This window comes from Mustela nivalis (assembly GCF_964662115.1).
Source record: "Mustela nivalis genome assembly, chromosome: 1".
Lineage (NCBI taxonomy): Eukaryota > Metazoa > Chordata > Mammalia > Carnivora > Mustelidae > Mustela > Mustela nivalis.
In genome coordinates this window covers 55,522,592-55,545,376 of record NC_139020.1, presented here as the reverse complement: position 1 = coordinate 55,545,376, position 22,785 = coordinate 55,522,592, and the positions used below count along the sequence as shown (strand labels likewise).

General features: G+C 38.4%; 2 protein-coding genes across 2 annotated transcripts in view; both read left to right on the top strand.

The window, feature by feature from the left end:
• The window catches only part of MORC1 (MORC family CW-type zinc finger 1), a gene marked incomplete at both ends in the record, with an annotated part of 186,278 nt that overhangs the window by 24,433 nt on the left and 139,060 nt on the right, over nt 1-22,785 (top strand). Inside the window, 2 exons of the mRNA XM_082711563.1 lie at nt 1,959-2,118; nt 8,734-8,839. Coding sequence (XP_082567689.1) covers nt 1,959-2,118; nt 8,734-8,839 — 266 coding nt within the window. The remainder of the gene's footprint in view (nt 1-1,958; nt 2,119-8,733; nt 8,840-22,785) is intronic.
• On the top strand, nt 3,532-7,656 carry LOC309864063 (vacuolar protein-sorting-associated protein 36). Its single transcript, XM_082729420.1, has one exon. It carries the CDS (start codon nt 3,600-3,602, stop codon nt 4,758-4,760), a length of 1,161 nt encoding a protein of 386 aa, XP_082585546.1. The 5' UTR covers nt 3,532-3,599; the 3' UTR covers nt 4,761-7,656.

The following is a 22,785-nucleotide window of genomic DNA, read 5'->3' as shown; positions in this document are numbered from 1 at the left end:
CATATAACTGTTGATAATAATTTCTGATGATTGTTTCTATTTCCTTGCTGTTATTCATGATCTCGCCCTTTTCATTCATAATTTTATTAATTTGGGTCCTCTCTTCTTTTGGATTAGTTTGGCCAATGGTTTATAGATCTTATTGATTCTTTCAAAAAACCAGCTTCTAGTTTTGTTGATGCGTTCTACTGTATCTCTGGTTTCTCTCTCATTGATCTCTGCTCAATCTTATTATTTCCCATCTCTTGCATGGAGTTGGCTTAATTTGTTGTTGATTCTTTAAGGTGTAAAGAGAGCTGGTGTATTCTGGATTTTCAGTTTTTTTGAGGGAGGCTTGGATGGCTATGTATTTCCCCATTAGGACCGCCTTTGCTGTATCCCATAGGTTGTGGACTGAAGTGTCTTCATTCTCATTGGTTTCCATGAATTGTTTAAGTTCTTTGATTTCCTGGTTGATCCAAAAATTCTTTTTTTTTTAAGATTTTATTTATTTATTTGACAGACAGAAATCACAAGTAGGCAGAGAGGCAGGCAGAGAGAAGGAGAAGAAGGCTCCCTGTTGAGCAGAGAGCCTGATGTGGGCCCTGATCCCAGGACCCTGGGATCATGACCTGAGCCTAAGGCAGAGGTTTTAACCCACTGAGCCTACCAGGCACTCCAGATCCAAACAGTCTTAAGCAAGGTGGCCTTTTAGCACTCTGAAGGTGTTAACAATGATTTTTCCCAAAATTTTCATCTTCCTTGTACGGTTTTGGTTTCTGATGAGTTGCTTTGTTTGTGCTTATTTATTTAATCTGTTTTTATCATATTAGAGGCTTTTCTCAGATGGTTATCAAGCCTGAATACTTTAAAGAGTATTCCAGTACAGTTTCAACGGAAAGCTCTGCAAGAGTGGGGTTGGGGGTGGGGGTCTTGGCGGCTATGAGTGTCATAATAGTGAGCCCTAGCTGAGCTGTATTGTTAGGAAACCCTCAGTGTAATTTTCATTATGTCTTTCCTTCTGGGCTAGTCCAGTTTCCCAGAGAAGGATCCTACAGTCTTCTGCCTGAAGGACTAGCTGACAGCTTTCTTTTTTTTTTTTTTTTAAGATTATTTATTTATTTATTTGACAGAGAGAAATCACAAGTTCACTGAGAGGCAGGCAGAGAGAGAGAGAAGGAAGCAGGCTCCCTGCCGAGCAGAGAGCCCGATGCGGGACTCGATCCCAGCACCCTGAGATCATGACCTGAGCCGAAGGCAGCGGCTTAACCCACTGAGCCACCCAGGCGCCCCTAGCTGACAGCTTTCTGGGACCTAAATGAGAGAAGAAATCTGGGTTCTCAGCACCCAGTATGTATTCTTTAACCCCGCCAATCTCAGTAAGGTCCCCCTGACAACTGTACCTGATATATCCTCTAATCTAGAAATGCTTTGTTCTGCTCTTTCCAGAGAATAAGCATCTAGTCTCTGTGGAGGTGGGGAAGCTAGTGCCAGATAGGGATCTGGATGCTACTTCTATTTCTCTTCCCCTTTCTCCCATCCTCGAAGTGAACTCATGCCATCCATCTCTGAGTCTTTTAGGGTATTCCAAATAATAATCAGACTGGTTTTCTCTTCTGGCACGGGCCTCAGATTGGTTTTCCTGGATTTGCTGCCATGTACTCTTCAGCTTCTAACATGCTGACACTGTTGTTCCCTCTGCCATCCTACCCATATTTCGTTAGGGGCTGAAGTAGATTCCATCTGTCCCCACATTCTACATTGGAGCCTTTTAGAATAATACTCTTTGAGTATACATAATTAGTTTTTGTCTCTTTCTTATAAAAATAGAATACAGGGGGAAATAAACTTTTAACTTTGTGTGTTGTACTTTGACTAGATGATGAATGGACTGAATCAGGATCAAATGAAAGGATGATGGTTTTTATTTGTGTACTTCGTAGTAAATTGATGGGTGTATGTGTGTGTGTGTTTTATAGGTTGTAGTTCCAATACCTTCATGGTTAACAAGAACCAGAAAATCTGTCACAGATGATCCTCAAAAACTATCAACGGAATTGTCTATAATTTTTAAGTACTCTCCATTTAGAAATGAAGCTGAACTGATGCAGCAGTTTGATATGATCTATGGGAAATGTGGTAAGATCATCAAAACTCTGCAGTTTTGTTAGAAGTATTTCATTTTTAGTATCTTTCAAAAGATACTCTGCATACACTTTTATATTTTTTTCTATTTGTAATACCATGCGGGATCTTACATGGGGGCAGTCATTCATTGTATCCACAGGAATTTTGTCTTAAGTGAATCCAAACATGAATAGCTCCAAGTCCAAAGTTGTACTTGGATGAGCTTGGTGAAGGCTGGGTGAGAAGGGCTGGCATAGTCTGTGACCCCAGGGAATCCGTAGTCCCTGCACTACATAGCAGATTTAGGACATGCTTACTGCAGGGTCTACGAGTAGATGATCTCACATATATAAGACAGTTAGCAGTTTATAAGCCAGTGAATCCAGGTTTCTGAGGCATAGAGTTTCTGTTTTTTCTGTATTCTTTCAACCTACACCAGCCTTCTACTCAACATGTAGAATGCCCTGTGTCTACTAACATTTTCCAGTGCCAGTCTTTCTCTAGATGTTTGCCTTTCTTATCTGGAAACAAGAAGAATCCTACTCTAGAGAAAACTATGTGCATTTTCCTTTTTGGAACTCCTTGATTTAGATAATGTTTTTAGTGAAAATCTTTTTTTTAAGATTTTATATACATATGTGTATATATATATAATTAATAATTATGTAAAAATATATATTATAGATAATAATTATATATAATATATACTATATAATTTAATTATATAATTATAATTATATAATATATGGTAATTACATATAATATATATTAAATAATATATAATAAATATATATTTATTTGAGCAAGTGCAAGCCAGGGGGAGACATAGAGGGAGAGAGAGAAGCAGGCTCCCTGTTCTACCCCACGACCCTGGGATCATGACCTTGGCCAAAGGCAGGCACTTAACCCACTGAAATTCTGAAAAATTTGTTTCTGACTTGGCTGGTATTACCTTCAAAATTTCTTCTCTAATTTATGGCATTTTGTTTAAAAATTATTTTTTGTCATCCTTTCCCTTTTAGAGGAAAACTATTGGCAATTCAATAAATATTAATCTTCTTAACATATACATGTTATACTTTTTTTTTTTAATTTTTGGGTAAAGAGTGGATGCAAGCAGTGAGGGAGGGACAGAAGGAAAAAGAGAGAGAAAATCTTAGGCAGGTTGCACGCTTAGCGCAGAACCCAAGTTGGGCCTTGATTTCGCAACCTGGAGATCATGACCTCAGCTGAAATTAAGTCAGACCCTCAACCGACTGAGCCACCCATGCACCCCTATTCATGACATAATTTAAGGACAGCAAATGTTAACTTGTTAGCTGACTTTTAATTGTGAAATACTCATGTAAGTACTAATGAATGGTGTGCTGTTTCTTGAATACTTTTCTAAATGTTTTATTAAAAATTAACACATTTAGAGGCTGCCCAGCGCTCGGCTCGCCGCCCCCGGGCGCCGGCGCGGGCAAGCGGCAGAGGCCGGCCTGTCGGCGGCCATGGACCGCTTCTTGTGGACGAGCGGCCTCCTGGAGATCAACGAGACCCTGGTGATCCAGCAGCGCGGAGTGCGCATCTACGACGGCGAGGAGAAGATAAAATTTGATGCTGGGACCCTCCTTCTTAGTACACACCGACTAATTTGGAGAGATCAGAAAAATCATGAGTGCTGCATGGCCATTCCTCTTTCCCAAATCGTGTTCATTGAAGAACAGGCAGCTGGAATTGGGAAAAGTGCCAAAATAGTGGTTCATCTTCACCCAGCTCCACCCAACAAAGAACCTGGTCCATTCCAGAGCAGTAAGAACTCCTACATCAAACTCTCCTTCAAAGAACATGGCCAGATTGAGTTTTACAGGCGTTTATCTGAGGAAATGACACAGAGAAGATGGGAGAATATGCCAGTTTCCCAATCATTGCAAACAAATAGAGGACCCCAGCCAGGAAGAATAAGGGCTGTAGGAATTGTAGGCATTGAAAGGAAATTGGAAGAAAAAAGGAAAGAAACGGACAAAAACATTTCTGAGGCCTTTGAAGACCTCAGCAAGCTAATGGTCAAGGCTAAGGAAATGGTGGAGTTATCAAAATCAATTGCTAATAAGATCAAAGACAAGCAAGGTGACATCACAGAAGATGAGACCATCAGGTTTAAGTCCTATTTGCTGAGCATGGGAATAGCTAACCCAGTTACCAGGGAAACCTACGGCTCGGGCACACAGTACCACATGCAGCTGGCCAAGCAGCTGGCTGGGATGCTGCAGGCACCGCTAGAGGAACGAGGGGGAATAATGTCACTCACGGAGGTGTACTGTTTAGTAAACCGAGCTCGAGGAATGGAATTGCTCTCACCAGAAGATTTAGTGAATGCTTGCAAGATGCTGGAAGCGCTAAAATTACCTCTCAGGCTCCGAGTTTTTGACAGTGGCGTCATGGTAATTGAGCTTCAGAGCCATAAGGAAGAGGAAATGGTGGCCTCAGCCTTGGAGACAGTTTCAGAAAAGGGATCCCTGACATCAGAAGAGTTTGCTAAGCTGGTGGGAATGTCTGTCCTCCTGGCTAAGGAAAGGTTGCTTCTTGCAGAGAAGATGGGCCATCTTTGCCGAGATGATTCAGTGGAAGGCTTGCGTTTTTACCCAAATTTATTTATGACACAGAGCTAAGGGTTTTTTGTATTTCAAATCCTTCTTGTTCACGTACTTGTATCGTGTAGACGTTGTAGGACATTGAGCTCAGAGTAAACCCTGATAAACTGAGAATTTCTGGAACTTTATACTATACTATACTATACTATACTATACTATAAAACCCTTTTAATTTCTCCCTAAATATTATGGTCCAGGAAGTTTACTTGTGATAAATATAGGAAAATACAGAAAACTGAAGGCTGCTATGAATTTGAAATCATGCTACCCTGAGAGTTTAACCTGAAATCTGGTGGATTTTAACTTGACCCTCCAATCTGACCTATTTTTTTTTTTTTTTTTTTTAAAGAAGGGGGTTTAGTTAATGGGGGAAGAAAGAAGTTGCATGTTTGGACAGGTTAGATCATTTTTCTGGTGTGACTAAAATTAACTGAGTTATAAACGAAGTTTGTCTCTGCATCTAATGTGCCCATTTGGGGAGGTGGCGTTCATGACGCAAGTCATAGCTAGAGTGTAGCTTAAGAACTGACAGCACAGGGACAGAGCATCAGACTGTGGGACACAGTATGGGGCTCCTTCCCTAAGGCCTTTTCTTTAGAAACACTCTTAAACACGTCTTCAACATACACCTTTAAAAAGGAGAAAATTGTATTCAATTTATGTATATATAATCTAACTTGTTCTTTTTTTCACATGATGATTTCATGGCTGGCATTTAAAGAATGTAACTATCTCGTTTTGTTGAAAAAAAAAATGCTGTGGATTTTGAAACTGAATTAACAAGCTGTATAGACACACCCAGGGATATGATTACAAATTTGGAAAGTAGAGGGCCAAGGAATTCCCTAGGATTGTGTGGGTGGAGGGGCCAGGAGAACCTTTAAGTAACTTAACAGGAACCTTGGTGCTCTTTGACCTTGAAAGCCAAGGACAGGAACCAAGAAGGTGAACAAGTAATCGGTTTCCTTTTCCTTCCTTTAATGAGTTTCAACAAGACACTTTAAAAAATCTTTCATCTTCCAGCAATACTTTTTTTTTCTTTACCCCATACGTTAGAAGTTGTGTAGAGAAACTATCTCACTGAGAGCTATTACTGCGATAACAAAAACTGGCTCATATTGAATGTCGATTGCTTGAGTTCTAAAGTGGACTGCCTGACTTCCTACGTCATTGCTCTCCAGCGTATGGGGTGTTGGCATTACCTCAAACTCAGGGACCCCACAGGGACAGAAGGAGCCTCCCCTTCTGAAACTGTGTTGAAAATGGAAAGTAGGGATGGTTTTCGGCCAAGCCTCCAGAAGGGATAGTGTCTGTATTGAGCTAACGGTTGTGGCCAGCAGGAGGGGATACCCCAGCTCACAAGCTGGGATCCCATAGAGGTCACTGGGTGAGGTGGAGGCCACTGCCAGAGGCCACGACAGATGCCCTTTGGGGAAGGAAGTTGCAGGGATCCTCGGCTGCAGACCCAGGGAATCCCTACCACTGCAGCCAGATCCGGTCCCCTGATCCCTGCCTGCAAAAGTGACTGTCGCTGCTTCTCGTCCTCCAGCGTCAGGGGAACATCTTGGCCAAGGCCTCCTACCTGTCTTCATTTTTCAGACCTGTTGTTAATTCTGCAATATGATGACAGATCCCCTCATTTCCTCATTTCTCAGCCTCAGGTTTGTTTGGAGGGGTATTCAGTGTCCGGCTGCCCGTGTCGTGCAGGCCGTTGTGTAGACTCGTGTGTATATCACTGCTGTTTCTGGGTTGTACTCACACTGCTCTGGCACATGCATACACGCACATTCATATATGCACACACACACACACACACACACTTACACATACGATATCTCATCTGGCTAAGGCTTTTAAAAAATTACAAAGGTAAATAATAATCTATCTCAGTAGTTGGAGTGAGTTGCAACTAAGATTGTTTGAGCTATTGGATCTAGTTCTTAATGATTTGGATTCATTACAGCAGACTCCCATGGTTCAGTGTATTTATTTATATTAGTGTGACAACACATTAAAAAAAAAAGGAGCAATCTAAATTGTATAAAGACGAAGAGAAGTGACATGAATATATTTTGTAAATGTCATATTAATTTAAAAAGTATGATTTTACTGTTTTATTTTTAAAGTGGGCATTCTTCATTATTTCCAGACCTCTGTATGTATACTTTTTAATCCCCCCCACCTTTTTTTTTTTTTTTTTTTTTTGCCAAATAAAGTGTTGCAGAGGTTATGTTTAAATACAACCAATCAGGCCCTAAATGCAAAAAAAAATTCATCTTGGTGCTTATCACTAGTATAATTATTATTTTTGCTTTATTATCTTTGCTCTTAGGAGCATAAATTTGTTTGTAGCTTTACAGTAATGGAATTTTTCTAGTCACTGTCAAAAATATTTTTACATTGTACAAGTAAAGATTGTTTTCAGGGTTAAATGATTAGAATTAATGTATATAGAGTAAAATTACTGGAAAACTTTAAAGTGATTTTTTTCTTAATGTGTTCTTTTTAAAATACTCTTTGAAAAATATATGAAAGTGACAAACCTTTAATGAGAATAAGCCAGTATGTTAAGATTTTTTTCTTTATTTATGACCTCAAGATCTTACTGTTTTAGATTTTTAAAAAGAAAACAATGGGAAATGGCTCATGAACTGTTTTGGGGTTTTTTGTTTTGTTTTGTTTTAATTCTTGATGTGATGTCCATTGTTGACTGACCTTGTGTATTCACATGAATGTACTGTCTCTTGTTCCCTTTAACCAGACTAGCCTGAGCAGACATGGATTTGTCATGTCTTCATTCTCATGCTCTGCCCAGTAATCTCAGTGTTTTCCTTTTGGTATGGTAGAGTCACGACTCACAAGCTGTTTAGATTTTTAGACTGTGCATCAGAAGTAAATCAAGCATGCTGAAAATGATCCCTGAAAATTTCTTAAATTGCCAATGAAGTTCTCTGTATAGTCTTAAAATTAGAATCCCTGTGATACATAGATATGAATATATTATGAACATAGTAAATATATTATATACAATATGCAATAAAAAAAAAAAAAAATTAACACATTTAATTCTCAAAACAATTTATGTGTTCTGTTGTGTAGATTAGAAAAAATTAGGTTCAAAGAGGTTAGGAAACTTATCTGAGGTCATTGTGCTGGTAAATAAATGGTTGATTAGGATTTAGTCACTGTGCTGTTTGTTCTCTCTTGTGTTTTAGTACTACCAAGAGAAGTATAATTGGTTGTTCTTTTAATTTCTCTGACAATCCTGTTTGCCTCTGTATCATAATCAATTTTGTAAAGAATTTGGATTATTTTGTTAACTATGCTCTAGAGCCAGAGTCAGCAAATGTGACCTGCAGTTCAAACCCAGCGATGCTTGTTTTTGTAAATGAAGTTTTATTGAAATATAGCCACACTCATTCATTTATGTATTCTCTGTGGCAGCTTTCATGCTACAGTGATGGAGGTGAGTTGTGAGTAGACGTGGTAGAGACCATTTGGCCTGCAAAGCCTGAAATGTTTGTTATCTGGCCATTTATAAAAAAAGTTTGCCAACACCTGTTATGGGGTCTAAAAGCAATTCTTTGCATCTGTACAAATTTTAAAAACTCATCTTTGTTTTTATGTGCATTGATTATAGTTCCACCAGTGAGACCTTTACCTACAATACAAATTTTAACTCAGACTCCTAACGGTTTTCATAATGCAAATTATGAAAAGAGTGCCAAAGTGTAGAATCTACATTGAGAAACTTAGAATGAATTGAATAGGAATAAGCACTGTAACGCAGAAACTCAACACTCTTTGGCAGAGAGTGGAATTTGCCATGAGACTTATATCTTAGAACTTATCCAGGCATATTACTTACTGAAGTACAGAAGGAAATTTGGTCTAGAGTTGGCTTAATTCCATAGATGAGATAATAACACTACAACTAATATTTAGTGTAATTAAAGTATTGACAAGTCTAATGTCCTTTTCTTCCTACTAGGTACTTTGCTGGTTATTTATAACTTGAAGCTTTTGCTTAGCGGAGAACCAGAGTTGGATATTAAGACCGACAAGGAAGATATACTAATGGCTGGAGCTCTTGAGGAGTGAGTAGTGTTTGTGTTTGACAGAATGTCTCTCAGGGATGGCAGCGAGCTGGCTTTGGAGCTCTTTGTCCTGGTTCTAGGTCTGAGGCCCTGTCCTTAGGTTCTAGGAACCTCCCCACTAGGTTCTAGGACAGTACATTTTTTCCCAATTACTGATGAAGTAAGTTAGGCTAGACCACTGATTCCCAAACCTGGCTCACTCTCTGAATGACCTGGATAGATTCTTAAGAAGTATAGGATTTTGTCTTATCTCAGACTGTGTTGAGTCAGAAGTCTCCCAGTATCAGGCCCAGGAATCAATATTTTTCACATGTTCCCCAGGTGACTCAGAGGTGGCTGCGCATTTGGGAACCACTGGAATAGCACCTCTAAGCTTCTCTAATTCCAAAACTCCTATTTGATGAATATCAAAACTGAAAAAAACCCTCAGAGTTCATTATCCATTACATGTCATTAAAATTGGGCATCAGTGGGCACCTGGGTGGCTTGGTTGTTTGGGCGACTGCCTTTAGCTTGGTTTGTGATCCGGGAGTCCGGGGATGGGGTCCTGCATCAGGCTCCCTGATCGGCCTGGCGTCCTCTTCTCCCTCTGACCCTCTCCCTTCTTGTGCTTTGTCTCTCTCTCTCAAGTAAATAAATAAAATCTCAAAAAAAAGGGGGGGGCATCAGTATGGTGAGAAGCAAAAAGAAATAGGACCAGCTGACAATTCAGAATGACAATATGAACTTCATAGTTGTAGTTTTTTTTTTTTAATTTTTTATTTTTTATAAACATATATTTTTATCCCCAGGGGTACAGGTCTGTGAATCACCAAGTTTACACACTTCACAACACTCACCAAAGCACATACCCTCCCCAATGTCCATAATCCCATCCCCTTCTCCCAAACCCCCTCCCCCCAGCAACCTTCAGTTTGTTTTGTGAGATTAAGAGTCACTTAACCATAAGTGACTCTTAATCTCATAGTTGTAGTTTTTAACTAAATAAATTGGCACATCATTTTTCCTGGCCGCTAGGGATCCGTAGGAAACAGAATAAGGAAGCATTGGTGAGCATGCGTGAAAAGGATGGAGAAATAATGAAACAGTGACTGAACCTAAGTTTCTCCAAAATAACTTTGTTATTTTGTCTCTTAGTGTCAGAACTCTGGAGCTAGAAGGGATTTTGAAGCATTTAAATTCAGACTGATTCATTTTAATTAAATACTGGTGTTGTCCAGTGGAAATGGAATGAGAGACACAGATATTAACCCTATATGAAATCTAAATTTTCTAGTATCCTCATTAGGAAAAGTAAAAAGAAACCGGTCAAATTAATTTTAATAATGTTTTGTTTAATCAGTTATATATAAAATATAATTTTAATATGAAAAATATTAATGAGACATTTCGTACCCTTTTTCCTACTAAATCCTTGAAACCTAGTGTGTTTCTTACACAGATAGCATGTGTCAGTTTGGACTAGGGCCCAACGGCCACATATGGCCAGAGGCTACCATATTAGACAGTGCAATTTTAGATTAAGAGACTGAGACTCAAGTAAATACATAAAATTAACAGAGAATTTCTTCTGTCTTTGAGGTGAAATTTGAAAGTCCCTTCCCCAGTTAGAAAATTTAATGTTTGATAATGCACTTTTAGATTATCTTTTCTTTTTTCCAATTTATATTTTTCCTCATTTCATTCTAATGTATTATTCTTGATTTATACTGAAATGAAGATTTTTGTCTCTTGGAAAAAAAATCCAGCCTCATTACTATTGTACAAATGCTGGAACCCATTGGCAACATTAACACACCAATATCAGAAAGGAGGCACAGACCTGTTCCTGGCACCTCCATTACCACCTCCTCCTTCCCACGGCCCTGCCCTTCTCACAGCCGCTTCCAAAACCAGTATTTCGTGCTCTTTAAAAGCTCTGAACCCAAATTTTCTAACAGTTATCTGTCAGAGTGCCTTGGCATTTCAGCACTAGCATCAGAAAACAAACACATTATTAGAGGAATAATTTGACAGCTAATTTCTTTGGGGAAAAAGTTCTTACTGTTTCCAGATTGTTTAATGAAGTCAGAAGCTTCTTAAGCCATTTAAATCACAAAATGAAGAAAATGGGTCAGACCAGGACATGTACAGTTTAATTTTGGAACATTGACCACGTTGGATTTGTTTGATTTTTTAACATTTTTTGTAGTTTCGTCGTAAGAAAGGCTTTTTAAAGAAAGGGTGGAGGATTTTTATGAGGATGGGTTGTTGTAATGAGGAGACATCATTTCTCTACCAAGGGTGCTATCTATACTATACATTTCATGGCTTATGATACAAGTCTCACAGTAGTGAGAAAGAGGGACAGCAGTACCACCTCCTGGGGAGGAGTGATGTGTAGTTTTCCCCTCTGAAAAGTCAGTGGGTCTGACATTAACACCCAATGCAACTTCATTAAGGGGCTGGAAAACAGTTAACTCTTACAGCCGAAAGAATACTCTAGTCGAAGATGGATCTTTCTCTGACTCTTCTTCCATTTATGACTTCAGATACTTGAACTTCTGATCAAATACAGTTTACCTAATCTTGGTTTCAAGAACAAATGGTTTAGTAATGTAACAACTCCTTTGCCATTTCTTTTTCTTGTGGTTATGGTGTCCCCTTAAAGCCCCTGGGCATGATTCTTCATCTGTTCTAAACAAGTTTCAAACCTTGGAACTATGCAATTTCCACCTTTGGTCTTAGAAGGCTTGGTCCTGCTGATTCTGAAAATAATTTTCTACATAGAAATAGGAAAATTAAAGCCTTCAGACTTTTTTTCTGACACATTTTCTTCCAGTTTTGTTTATTATAAAGTCAAAAGTGAGACAGTATTTTTAAAAAATTTTAAAGAAAATAATTTATCATAATTGATCAATTTTTTGTTATTCAATTCTGTTTTTTAAGTGTGATTTCTTCTTTTGTTGCATTTACGATTTGCTTCTGAACTTTAAGTTATTATGTAGTCTTGGTAAGTCTCATTTTATAATGATTTCTTGATAAGTGGTTTTACAATAGTGCATTAAATTGATTCATCATAGATTCTATAGCGATTTCATTTTTGATAGTAGCATGGGTCCAAGTATTTTACATTATTTTTAGATTTTTTTTTGCTTTTTTAATATTAACTTATAATGTATTATTTTTCATAGGGGTACAGGTCTGTGAATCATCAGGCTTACATATTTCATAGCACTCACCATAGCACATACCCTCCCCACTGTCCATAACCCCAACACCCTATCCCTGCCCCCCAACCCCCAGCAACCCTCAGTTTGTTTTGTGAGATTAAGAGTCTCTTATGTTTTGTCTCCCTCCCAATCCCATCAGGTTTCATTTTTTCTCTCCCTTCCCAGCCATGACCCCCCACCCTGCCTCTCAAATTCCTCATATCAGAGAGATCATACGATAATTATCTTTCTCTGATTGACTTATTTCACTCAGCATGACACCCTCTAGTTCCATCCACATTATTGCAAATGGCAAGATTTCATTTTTGATGGCTGCATTGTATTCCATTGTGTGTGTGTGTGTTTGTGTGTGTACCACATTTTTTTAATTTATTCATCTGCTGATCGGCATCTAGGCTCTTTCCATATTTTGGTTATTGTGGACATTGCTGCTATAAACTCAGGTGTACGTGCCCCTTTGGATCACTACATTTGTATCTTTAGGGTAAATACCCAGTAGTGCAATTGCTGGGTCATAGGGTAACTCTAGTTTCAACTTTTTGAGGAACCTCCATACTGTTTTCCAGAGTGGCTGTACCAGCTTACATTCCCACAACAGTGCAGGAGGGTACCCCTTTCTCTGCATCCTCGCCAGCATCTGTCATTTCCTGACTGGTTAATTTTAGCCATTCTGACTGGTGGTATCTTATTGTGGTTTTGATTTGTATTTCCCTGATGCTGAGTGATACTGAGCACTTTATCATGTGTCTTGTGGCCATTTGAATGTCTTCTTTGCAGAAATGTCTGTTCATGTCCTCTGCCCATTTTTTTTATTTTTTAAATTTTTTTCTTTATTTTTTTAAATTTATTTTTTTTTTATTTTCAGCATAACAGTATTCATTATTTTTGTACCACACCCAATGCTCCATGCAATCCGTGCCCGCTAGAATACCCACCACCTGGTACCCCAACAGCCACCCCCCGCCCCTTCAAAACCCTCAGATTGTTTTTCAGAGTCCATAGTCTCTCATGGTTCACCTGCCCTTCCAATTTCCCCCAACTCCCATCTCCTCTCTAACTCCCCATGTCCTCCATGCCATTTGTTATGCTCCACAGATAAGTGAAACCATATGATAATTGACTCTCTCTGCTTACTTATTTCACTCAGCATCATCTCTTCCAGTCCCGTCCATGTTGCTACAAAAGTTGGGTATTCATCCTTTTTGATGGAGGCATAATACTCTATAGTGTATATGGACCACATCTTCCTTATCCATTCATCCGTTGAAGGGCATCTTGGTTCTTTCTCTGCCCATTTCTTGATTGGATTATTTGTTCTTTGGGTGTTAAGTTTGGTAAGTTCTTTATAGATCTTGGATACTAGCCCTTCATCTGATATGTCGTTTGCAAATATCTTCTCCCATTGTGTTGGTTGTCTTTTGGTTTTGTTAACTGTTTCCTTGCTGTGCAAAAGCTTTTGATCTTGATGAAGCCCCAATAGTTCATTTGCCCTTGCTTCTCTTGCTTTTGGTGATATTTCTAGGAAGAAGTTGATGTGGCTGAGGTTCAAGAGGTTACTGCTTGTGTTCTCCTTAAGGATTTTGATGTATTCCTGTCTCACATTGAGGTCTTTCATCCACTTTCATTTATTTTGTGTGTGGTGTAAGGAAATGGTCCAGTTTCATTCTTCTGCATGTGGCTATCCAATTTTACCAACACCATTTGTTGAAGAGACTTTTTTCTGTTAGACATTATTTCCTGCTTTGTCAAAGATTAGTTGACCGTAGAGTTGAGAGTCCATTTCTGGACTCTATTCTGTTCCACTGATCTATGTGTCTGTTTTTGTGCCAGTACCATGCTGTCTTGATGATGACAGCTTTGTAATAAGCTTGAAGTCTGGAATTATGCCACTAACTTTGGCTTTCTTTTTCAACATTCCTCTGGCTATTCAGGGTCTTTTCTGGTTCCATGTAAATTTTAGGATTATTTATTCCATTTCTTTGAAAAAAATTGATGGTATATTGATAGGGTTGCATTAAATGTGTAGATTGCTCTAGGTAGCATAGACATTTTCACAATATTTGTTCTTCAAATCTGTGAGCATAGAATAGTTTTCCATTTCTTTGTGTCTTCCTCAGTTTTTTTCATGAGTACTTTCTAGTTTTCTGAGTACAGATGCTTTGCCACTTTGGTTAGGTTTACTCCTAGGTATTTTATGGTTTTGGGTACAATTGTAAATGGGATTGACTCCTTAATTTCTCTTTCTTCTATTTTGCTGTTGGTGTATAGAAATGCAACTGATTTCTGTGGATTGATTTTATATCCTGATACTTCGTGAATTACTGTATGAGTTCTAGAAGATTTGGCATGGATTCTTTTGGGTTTTCCACATAAAGTATCATATCATCTGCAAAGAGTGAGAGTTTGACTTCTTCTTGGCTGATTCGGATGTCTTTTATTTCTTTTTGTTGTCTGATTGCTGAGGCTAGGACTTCTAGTACTATGTTGAATAGCAGTGGTAATAGTAGACATCCTTATTTCCTGACCTTAGGGGAAAAGTTCTCAGTTTTTCTCCATTGAGAATGGTATTCACTGTGGGTTTTCCATAGGTGGCTTTTATGATATTGAGGTATGTACCCCTGCCCCTACACTGTGAAGAGTTTTGATCAAGAAAGGATGCTATACTTTATCAAATGCTTTTTCAGCATCTATTGAGAGAATCATATCTATTTTATTGAACAGTTTTAGGAGAACAGGTATTAATTCTTTAAATGTTTGGTAGAAGTCCCCTGGGAAGCTGTCGGTCCTGGGCTCTTGTTTTTTGGGAGATGTTTAGTGACTGCTTCAATCTCCTTACTGGTTATAAGTCTGTTCAGGTTTTCTATTTCTTCCTGGTTCAGTTTTGGTAGTTTCTGTTTCTCTAAGACTGCATTCATTTCTTCTACGTTGTCAAATTTGCTGGCGTATAGTTGCTCATAATATGTTCTTGTTATTGTTTGTATTTCATTGGTGGTAGTTGTGATCTCTCCTCATTCATTTATGATTTTATTTATTTGGGTCCTTTCTCTTTTCTTTTTGATAAGTCTGGCCAGGGGTTTATCAATCTTATTAATTCTTTCCCAAAACCATCCTCTAGTATCATTAATTTGTTGTACTGTTTTGTTTTGGTGTTTGGTTTTTTGGTTTCTATTTCATTGACTTCTGCACTGCTCTTTATTATTTCTCTTCTCTTGCTGGGTTTAGGCTTTCTTTGCTGTTCTTTTTTCAGCTCCTTTAGGTGTAGGGTTAGATTGTATACTTGAGACCTTTCTTGTTTCTTGTTTCTTGTGTTGCTATGTACTTTCCTCTTAGGACAGCCTTTGCTGTGTCCCAAAGAATTTGAACAGTTGTGTTTTCATTTTCATTTGTTTCTATGAATTTTTTAAATTCTTCTTTAATTTCCTGGTTAACCCATTCATTCTTTAGTAGGAAGCTCTTTAGCCTTCATGTATTTGAGTTCTTCCAACTTTCCTCTGGTGATAGAGTTCTAGTTTCAAAGCATTGTGGTCTAAAAATATGTAAGAGATGATGCCAGTCTTTTGTACTGGTTGAGATCTGATTTATGCCCCAGGATGTGATCTGTTCTGGACAATGTTCCATGTGCCCTAGAGGAGAATGTGTATTCTGTTGTTTTGGGATGGAATGTTCTAAATATATCTGTGATGTCCATCTGGTCCAATGTGTCATTTAAAGTATTTCCTTGTTGATCTTTTGCTTACATGATCTGTCCATTTCAGTGAGGGGGGGTATTAAAGTCCCCTACTATTATTGTATTATTATTGATGTATTTCTTGATTTTGTTATTAATTGGTTTATATAATTGGCTGCTCTCAGGGGCATAGATATTTAAAATTGTTAGATCTTCTTCTTGGACAGACCCTTTAAGTATGATATAGTGTCCTTCCTCATATCTTATTATAGTCTTTGGCTTAAAATCTGATTTATCTGATAGAAGGATTGGCATCCCAGCTTTATTTTGATGTCCATTAGTATGGTAAATTGTTTTCCACCCCCTTACTTTAAATCTGGATGTGTCTTTGGGTCTAAAATGAGTTTCATGTAGATATCATATTGATGGGTCTTTTTTTTTTTTTTAATCCATTCTGATACCCTGTGTCTTTTGATTGGGGACATTTAGCCCATTTACATTCAGGGTAACTATTGAAAGATATGAATTTAGTTCCATTGTATTACCTATAAGGTAACTATTACCATATACCATCTCTGTTCCTTTCTGGTCTGTTACTTTTAGGCTCTCTCTCTGTTTATTGGACTCCTTTCAATATTTTCTATAAGGCCGGTTTCATGTTTGCAAATTCTTTTAGTTTTTGTTTGTCCTGGAAGATTTTTAATCTCTCTTCTATTTTCAATGACAGCCTAGCTGGTTATAGTATTCTTTCTTTCTTTCTTTCTTTTTAAAAGATTTTATTTATTTGACAGACAGAGACACAGTGAGAGAGGCAACACAAGCAGGGGGAGTGAGAGAGGGAGAAGCAGGCTTCCCGCCGAGTGGAGAGCCCAACGCGGGGCTTGATCCCAGGATCCTGGGATCATGACCTGAGCCAAAGGCAGATGCTTAATGACTGAGCCACTCAGAAACCCCTGGATATAGTATTCTAAGCTGCATGTTTTTCTCATTTGGTGCTCGGAATATATCATGCTAGTCCTTTCTGGCCTGCCAGGTCTCTGTGGATAGGTCTGCTGCCATTCTAATATTTCTGCTGTTGTGTGTTACAGACTTCTTGTCCTGATCTGCTTTCAGGATTTTCTCTGTCACTGAGACTTGTAAGTTTTACTTGTAGATGCCTGGGTGTGGATCTATTTTTATTGATTTTGACAGGAGTTCTCTGTGCCTCCTGGATTTTGATGCTTGTTCCCATCACCATATTAGGGAGATTCTCTACTATCATTTGCTCCAATATATCTTCTGCCCCCATGTCTCTCTCTCCTTCTTCTGGGATCCCAATTATTCTAATATTGTTTCATCTCATGGTATCACTTATCTCTCAAATTCTCCCCTCATGGTCCAGTAGTTGTCTTTTGCTCGGCTTCTTTATTCTCCATCATTTGGTCTTCTTTATCACTAATTCTCTCTCCTGCATCATTTATCCAGTAAGAGCCTCCATTTTTGACTGCCCTCATTAGTAGCTTTTTTTATTTCAACTTGTTCAGATTTTAGTTTTTTTTTATTTTTCCAGAAAGGGATTTGATTTCTCTGCTTTTTTTGAGCCCAGTTAGCACCTTGATAACCGTCATTCTGAATCGTCTAGTTCTGACATAGTACTAATGTCTGTATTGATTAGATCCCTAGCCAGTGGTACTGCCTCTTGTTCTTTTCTTTCTTTTTTTTTTTTTTTGGTGAGTTTTTCCACCTTATCATTTTATGCAGATATGAATAGATGAATGAGAGAACAAAATACCTAAAGGGTAGCAACAACCCCAGAAAAATATACATTAACCAAATCAGAAGAGACCTGAAACTGGGGCAGAAAGAAAGGGGCAAAAAAGAAAAAAATATATATATGTTTATGTATATATAATTAGAGTAGTGAATAGAACAGAGACAGACACTTTATTTTGAGTATATTTTGGTCTGTTAGAAGAAAATACCTCCCAAAATTTTAAAGACCATATATATATATATATATATATATATATATATATATACACACAAAAAAAAAATAAGGGTAAACAGGATGAAGAGATGGAATATGACTATGAATATGAAAATTAAAGATTCTAAAAAAGGAATTGATAAGTTGGTTGAATAAAGAAAAAAAAAGAAAGAATGTAATCAGGCTGGAGATGAGAACAAAGCTGTCTGCTAGGTTTAGGGTATATTTTGATCTATCAGAAGAAATTGTTTTCCAAAATTCTAATGAAGAAAAACCTATATGTATACAAAAAATAGGGTTAAATATAATAAAGGGATAATATAAGACTATAACGATGAAAATTAAAGATTTTTAAAAAGATATTGATAATGTAAATCATTAAAAAACATTAAAATAGGAAGAAGATAAATTACAAAAAGAATAAGAATAAAAATTTTTAAAATTTAACTTTGAAAGACTAAAGGATCATGGAAAAAAAACCATGAATTCTGTGTTTCTTTCCCCTACCTCTGGAATTCCACATTTCTCATTGATTAGTTAACTTGGTCTTGGCTGGATTTGAATTTGGATTTTCTTGCTGATTTTCTAGGGGAGGGATCTGTTGCGGTAATTCTCAAATGTCTTTGCCTGAGACGGAATTGCACCACCCTTGCCAGGGGCCAAGCTAAGTAATCTGCTTGGGTTTGCTCTTGGTAGCTTTTGTACCCTGAACACTTTCTGTACAGCTTTGGAGAACAGCAATGAAAATGGCAACCTTCCAGTCTCCTACCTCATAGGAGCTGAGAATTCTGAGCCCCACTCCTCAGTGTGCCCTCAGAGAAAAGCAGTCAATCCCTCCCACCTCCCTGGTTTCCAGTTATGCTCCAAACTTACCAGCCTGTGACCAAGCGTTTCTATCTCTGGGGCACAGCCTCCTTTGGAGTCTCTAAACCCAGCAGATTCCTGCCAAACGCTCCTGTGTTGCTCCTCCCAGGGGAGGAAGGAGGGGGTCTCCCCAGATCTGCCACTCATGGGGGTCCCTGCTCAAAAAGCAGTGGTCCGACTGTGCCTTGGATCATGGTTTAAGGTAATCCCGAGCAGAGAGCCCACTCCTGAGCTCCATCCCTGCAGCTGGTCTCCCCACTCCAGTACCTGAGAGCTCTGCTGCACACAGACACCCCCAGTTTTTCTGTGATCTCATGGGTCCTGAGACCACACTGTCCCTGCGAGGGGTCCTCCCCTCCGATGTTTAGCCTCTGGAGTGACATCCCTCAGTGGAAAATACTTCTCAAAGTTCTGATTTTGTGCTGTGCTGCTCTACCGCTTGCCAGGAGCCAGCCCCTACCCCTGCGGTCTATCTTCCCACATGTTGCATCAGATTGATTTCTCCACACATCCTGCCTTCTGGAAAGTGGTTGATTATCTATTCCTGGGGTTGCTGCTGTTCTCTTCTCTCTCCTCTTGAGTTTGTAGCTGTTCAGAATGGTTTGATATCTAGCTGAACTCCTGGGACCTCTGCCATCTTGCTCCTCTCTTATTTATAGATAATATGGAAAAAAAGCATTTTCATACAGATGGATTTTTTTTTAGAAAAATTTTTTAATGATTTTATTAGAGAGAGTGTGTGTGTGCATGAGCAGGGGGAGGGGCAGAGGAGAGGGAGAAGCAGACTCCCCACTGGGCAAGGAGCCCGATGCAGGGCTCAGTCTCATAAAACTTGGATCATGACTGGAGCAGATGTGTAACCCACTGAGCCACTCAGGAACACTTGAATTGTTTTATATATTTATTTATTTTAAACAAATTCCCAAGAAGGGAACTACTGAGTCACAGTATCTGGACTTTCATATAGTTCTTGTGAATATTTCATATCAGTTGTAAATTTTGCAATCAAAACCCTTTATCTGCTTTGGGCTGAGGCTCTACAATCATAATCCGACCATCAGCAAGGCCTTGTTGCAAAATGACAATAACGTCATGAAAATTTCATTAGGAGTGATGTTCAAGTACACAGGCATGTGCTTTGGCAGTAGCAGTCTAAAAGCCTGTTTTCTCTTTAAAAAATGTAGATAAGTCATCTCAGAATTTCAGAATCAGATGAGGCAGAAGTTTGCATTTAACGTATGATATATTAAATCAGAATTCGAATCTGTGAATGTGGCATGTGGAGAGTGCCAGGGAATCATACATACATAGTTGCAGGGTGATTTGCGGAAAGTGGGTTATATCTGCAGGGAAAGAATCTGCCATTTTAAATTTAGGCAAAGTGCCCTAAAAGGGAAGATGATGATATGAAAAATAATTTTGTAAGAAATCAAAATAAAGTTAAGACTTTGGAACAAAGAAGCAGGGGAAGGACTCAGAATATGGAATATTAATGAAAATAGTAGTGAACTAATGACAGAAAATAAGAGGTTTCTTCAGAGCCGGCTTAGACAATGTTTCTTTGTTAATTTATGTTGCAGTAATTTTTGGAACTCTGGACCAAGTCCCACATCTCAAACTTTGGCAAATTTTACCCCCACCAAGTTTTTTTTTTTTTTTCCTTTGAGGTAGTCAAAACAAAGTCAGATAACTTATTCTCTCCTTCTCATTGGTGGCTGTTAGTAAACTTTAGTTACAATTAGATGATTAAAATCAGAGTGATTTGCAGAGGTCCTCTGTTGGTTGAATGCAGAAGGACTGAGCAAATGGTTGTGATAGGTGGTAGAGGGGAGGCTCTGAAGAGGCCAGTGCCTGGCCTTGCCTCACATGTGGCTAGTATCAACTGGCTTCTGCAGAATTCACAAGATTGTAATTCTACTTCCGTATTCTGTACCCAGAGACTCTATATAGATAGCAGATATCGAATTACTCTATCATTCAGATGTTTTAAATTTCCTTCATAGGACATAGAATCCTTTATGTGGATATGAGTATGGAATTATAATTTCAAAATTGGGATCTTGAAATTTTATATAAGGTATGTCACCAAATCCTGGGTCCGAGTGTTAGTTTTTTTCATGCTCTCCTGTCTCTCACTCTTTGTTGTGGTCTTCCTGGTGGTCCAGCACCTGCTCTAGGGACAGTAATCTTTGGGGCAGAGGTAAAGTGGGTCTCAAGGCAGAGGTAGAGTGGGCCTCAAGTAGTACACAAATATGAGTTGATTGAAAACTACTTAAACATACATAAATATAATAGTGCTCTCTCATTCTCTACCCCAACCCCCTTCCCACCATCTTGCTTCTACTATAGAAACCATTCTGCAACTTGGGTTTTTAAATATGTCATCTAGATTTTCCAGTAGTTGTCACTTTAAATTAAAGTCATCCTTTTTGTCTTCATGGCTTTTTCTTTTGCTGTAATTTAATCTTTTCAATAAGGTTGCAAAGATAATACAGAGGATTCTAACATACCTTTCCCTCGGATTCCCCAGATGCTATTCTCACACTTGCTCTATCGGTCTTCCTCTCCCTCTTCTTCTCTGTAAGTATGGTAGAGACCCATGCATTCCTTCTAATTTTAAGGGTAATAATCTGTCACTGCCAGTATTTTGTGGCCAAAGTTGTCCTAGCTTTGGCTAGGGGAAGCCTGTTCAAGTGGGCTTTATTTTTATTTTTTAATTAAAATTCAATTAATTAACATACAGTGTATTACTGGTTTCAGAGGTAGAGGTTAGTGATTCATCAGCCTTCTAGAGTACCCAGTGCTCATTACATCACATGTTTTTCTTAATGTCCATCACTCAGTTACCCCAAACCTCTACCCACCTCCCCTCCAGCAGCCCTCAGTTTGTTTCCTATGATTAAGAGTCTCTTATGGTTTGTCTCCCTCTCTGCTTTCATCTTGTTTAATTTTTTCCTCTATCTCCCTGTGATCCTCTATTTTGTTTCTTAAATTCCACATATGAGTGAGATCATAGGATAATTGTCTTTCTCTGATTTATTTCAATTAGCATAACACCCTCTAGTTCCATTCATGTTGATACAAATGACAAGATTTCATTTTTTGATGGCTGAGTAGTATTCCATTGTGTATATATACTACATCTTCTTTATCCTTTCATCTGTTGGTGGACATCTGGGTTCTTTCCATAGTTTGGATTTTATGCACATTGCTGCTATAAACATTTGGGTGCACCTGCCCCTTCGGATCACTACATTTGTATCTTTAGGGTAAATATCCAGTAGTGCAATTGCTGGGTCATAGGGTAGCTCTATTTTCAACTTTTTGAGGTAACTCCATCCTGTTTTCCAGAGTGGCTGCACCAGCTTGCATTCTCACCAACAGTGTAAGAGGGTTCCCCTTTCTCTGAATCCTTGCCAACATCTGTCATTTCCTAACTTACTGATTTTAGCCATTCTATCAGGTATGGGGTGGTATCTCATGGTGGTTTTGATTTGTATTTCCCTGATGCTGAGTGATACTGAGCACTTTTTCATGTGTCTGTTGGCCATTTGAATGTCTTCTTTGCAGAAATGTCTGTTTATGTCCTCTGTCCATTTCTTGATTGGATTATTTGTTCTTTGGGTGTTGAGTTTGATAAGTTCTTTGTAGATCTTGGATACTAGCCCTTTATCTGATATGTTATTTGCAAATATCTTCTCCCATTGTGTTGGTTGTCTTTTGGTTTTGTCAACTTTTTCCTTTGCTGTGCAAAAGCTTTTGATCTTGATGAAGTCCCAATAATTCATTTTTGCCTTTGTTTCCCTTACCTTTGGAGATGTGTGAGGAAAGAAGTTGCTGCAACTGAGGTCACAGAGGTTGCTACCTAGGTTTTCCTGTAGGATTTTGATGGATTCCTGTCTTATATATAGGTCTTTCACCCATTTTGAGTCTATTTTTGCGTGTGGTGTAAGGAAATGATCCAGTTTCATTCTTTTGCATGCAGTTCAAGCTAGCTTTTGTGTTCTTTTGACATATAACCATCATTTTAAAACATTTTTTGGCATCATAAGATATTCCAGGCTCATATTATACTACTTCTGTTGCTGTAATGTAATCAGCCATTTCTCCAAGGAATCCTGGTTTCTTTTATTGGATAATTATAGTCCTCATTTTTTATTTTTATTTTTTAAAAATACATTATTTATTTATTTGACAGAGAAAAACAGAGATGGGGCTTTATCCCAGGACCCTGAGA

Coding starts and splice junctions, on each gene's coding strand:
- LOC309864063 (XM_082729420.1), top strand. CDS start 3,600: ATGGACCGCTTCTTGTGGACGAGCGGCCTCCTGGAGATCAACGAGACC.